At 50.1% G+C, this 3474-nt stretch overlaps 1 protein-coding gene across 2 annotated transcripts in view; it reads right to left on the minus strand.

Moving 5' to 3' along the window:
* Positions 1-269: 269 nt before the first annotated feature.
* The window catches only part of NCKIPSD (NCK interacting protein with SH3 domain), an 11830-nt gene continuing 8625 nt past the window's right edge, over positions 270-3474 (minus strand). For both annotated transcript variants that reach the window (XM_003800566.2, XM_023519529.1), the window contains exon 13: positions 270-1164. In XM_003800566.2, coding sequence (XP_003800614.1) covers positions 961-1164 — 204 coding nt within the window. In that variant the 3' untranslated portion in view covers positions 270-960. The remainder of the gene's footprint in view (positions 1165-3474) is intronic.

Consider the following 3474-nt stretch of genomic DNA (forward strand, 5'->3'; position numbering starts at 1 on the left):
GGCATTAAGATGTAAGTGAAGCCTAGAGGTACAGACATCCTACAAGTGTTCCTTGGGGAGCACTGGGCTGTGGCTAGGGCCCAGGAAAAGTGGGAACTCAGGGAAGAGAGGGCAGAACAGTGCTCAAAGGACCTTGAAGGCCAGGCTTGTTGTGGTGCATTACCTCCTCAGGCTGGAGAGGTTAGCACAAGCTACAGTAATGGGGTCCTGGACCTCGTACTCCTACTCATCCTCTCTCAACACCCCACTGGATCATACAGGGAAACCTGTTTCCAGATGCCTCTGATTTATTTCCAAAGGAAAGCTGAAGCACATAGGAAAATACACATGGCTTTTCAGTCTACATTTTTACAGAGAAAGTAGATTCTGTCGTTGGCTTTCTCAGTGCCACCATCCTGTTCTGTGAGGCTTCAAGATGGATGGCCTGTCTCCAAGATCCTGCTGTCAAAGCAGCAACTTGGCCAAGGCCTCTGGGGGTGGGAGTGAAGGGCAGTGACCACCATGAGGGTGGGGGAGCACATGAGTAGCACTCACTGCAAAGCTAAGGCAAAGAATGGAGCTGGTGGGAGATGCCTCCCTCACCCCAAGGACATGGCTTGCTGAGGCCTAGGACACGAACCAGGTGAGGTGGGGATGGGGGCTGTGGCCCCACCTGGAGCAGCAGCAGGACTCCAAGTGTGCCCGTGGGTAATGGGGTTAAGGGGGGCATGCTGAAGAGGCAGCCTATGGGGAATGCAGGGACTTTAGCTTGCACATTCTCCCTGCCCCAGTAGAGCTCCTAGACCATGGTCCCCAATCCTATACTCGGCCCCTTTCATAAGCTGTACTTCAGGTGAGGGCCCTGCTCAGGTTCCTTCCTCCACCCTATCCCCTCACTGTCAGTGCAAAACCTTCTTAGAGCCAAGACCCCCAATACCCTGCACCCTGACTGGGGCTATAGGGAAGGGAGGAAAGAAGGTGCTAGCTGGGGGCCTCCCCTAGCACAGGGAATTCTTTGCACATCTCTCGAACAATCATATGGTCCATCTGGCACTGGGACGAGGCCTCCTCTTCAGCGAGGATGCGTCGCAGTGTGGCCTGTAGGTCAGGTAGTCGGTGACGGTGCTGTAGATAAGGTGTGGAACGAACCACAGCATGCATCAGGGAGAGGTACTCCATGCGCAGCTGTGGAAAGAGTAAGTCAGCTCAGGGACCCCAGGGAGGCACTGTAACCACCACCAGATAGGGACAGGCCACTATTGCCCATAGATCCCAGAGCTGAGGACCAGCTCATCCCACTTGAGTATCAGGGATGCATCCGCAGCACCCAGAATGTACCTGGCACAGAACTGGTCTTCAGTAGTTGCTGAATAAACACATGAATGAATGGATTATTTCAGCCACAGTCAGTCCCAGAACATAATCTGCCCATCTGTCTGCCAGAGGCCCTCTGTGTCTCACCCTATCCTCTCTTGCTCTGGAAGATCTTGTTCACACCCACAGCTTCAAATAGTGACCCACACTCATACCTCTTGACTAGACCTCTCCTGTGAGCTCCAAGTGACACTATCCACTGGCTATTTTGTCATCTCCTGCACATCTCAAACCCACATATCTCCACTGTCAAAACTCATGACTTTCCCCATCCTCCCAAAGTTGAAAGCTTTGTTGTGTTCTTTCTTTAACTTCATAAAGAGCACTGCTGTCAATCCAAAAGCATAGGCCTGAAATGCAGATGCCTCTTAGATTCCTCTCTTCCTTACATCTCATGTCCCAGCCATCTCTAAGATCTGGCTATCTCACCTTCCACACATATACTAAATCTATCTCCAGCACCCTCTCCTCCAACCCTTATTTTCAGTACCTCTGGCTGAAGCAGTCCCAGCAAGCCCTACAACTTAATAGCTAAGCTCTTCATCCTCAGAGACTCCCAATCGGGTGACATAGCCACAGCAGTTTTTCTGTCTCTCATTTCTCTACCTTTAATTAGAGAGCAATCAATACCCAAATCACCTTTAGGCAGTATCACCCTGCTAAATCCCAGGCCTGGGCCGGATGAGGTGGCTCACACCTATAATTCTAACACTCTGGGAGGCAAAGGCAGGTGGATTGCTTGAGCTTAGGAGTTTGAGACCAGCCTGAGCAAGACCCTATCTATACTAAAATTAGAAAAACTAGCCAGGCGTGGTGGCAGGCACTTGTAGTCCCAGCTACTTGGGAGGTTGAGGCAAAAGGATACCTCAAGCCCAAGAGTTTGAGGCTGCCGTGAGCTATAATGACACCACAGCATTCTACCCAGGGCTACAGAGTGAGACTCTGTCTCAAAATACATACATACAAACATACTAATCAACCAGTCAATCAACCCCAAGCCTGGACATCACAGGGCAGTGTCTAGGCAGTAGATGAGTATAGAGCCATATATAGGTCTGGACTTCAGTCACCACCACAAGCCTCAGATGTACATGTAGCACTGTGGAGACTCCCACTCCTTTACTCCGCCTTGATCACTTTTTTTTTTGTAACAGTCTCACTATATCACCCTTAGTAGAGTGCCGTGGTGTCACAGCTCACAGTAACCTCAAACTTCTGGGCTTAAGTGATTCTCTTGCCTCAGCCTCCCGAGTAGCTGAGATTACAGGTGCCTATCACAATGCCCAGCAATTTTTTTGGTTGCAGTTGTCGTTTAGCAGGCCCGAGCCAAGCTCAAACTCGCCAGCCTCAGTTTATGTGGCCAACACCCTACTCATTGAGTTACAGATGCTGAGCCTGCCTTGTTCACTCTTAAAGTGCCATTGCCCGCCTCCTCTCTGTCTTCTAAACCTAAGCTGCCTGGTCAGCTAGCCTTGTGCTTCACAGAGAAAACAGAAGCAATCTTTCAGAAATATGTCTGCCTTACTCAGTACCCACATCCCACCTGTTCCCACTTGAATGAACTGCCTTGGCTCCTGTCCATGTGGGCCTAGAGACCCCGCCCACCTCACTTACCTGAATCCAGCAGTGGCCACTGTCCCCAACACATCATCCATTTCTCTGTACTGACTAGACCATTCCCTCCAGCTCAGCACATGCAGCAGCACCTCCCACCTGTAAAACGCTCTACCTGAGCCCACATCATCTTGCTTCAGTGAACCCCACTCCATTTTTCTGCTCCTGTTAACAGAAAATTCTCAAGTGTTGTCTCCACTTACTGCTTCCAACTCCCCTCTCACTTCCACTCTCCAAAAATTTCAAATTCTCTCAAACTTTCCATTTAGACTCTCTTCCCTCCACCCCATGGACACTGCTTTTCAGTCACCACGGACCTCTGTGTGACAAATCCAATGGCCAGTTCTCAGTTCTAATCTTTTTCTTTTTCTTTTTTTTTTGAGACAGAGTCTCAAGCTGTTGCCCTGGGTAGAGTGCTGTGTCGTCACAGCTCACAGCAACCTCAAACTCTTGGACTCAAGCAATTCTCTTGCCTCAGCTTCCCAAGTAGCTGGGACTACAGGTACC

This window comes from Otolemur garnettii, unplaced genomic scaffold (genome assembly GCF_000181295.1).
Source record: "Otolemur garnettii isolate 467f Iridium unplaced genomic scaffold, OtoGar3 scaffold00179, whole genome shotgun sequence".
In the NCBI taxonomy this organism is placed as follows: Eukaryota; Metazoa; Chordata; class Mammalia; order Primates; family Galagidae; genus Otolemur; species Otolemur garnettii.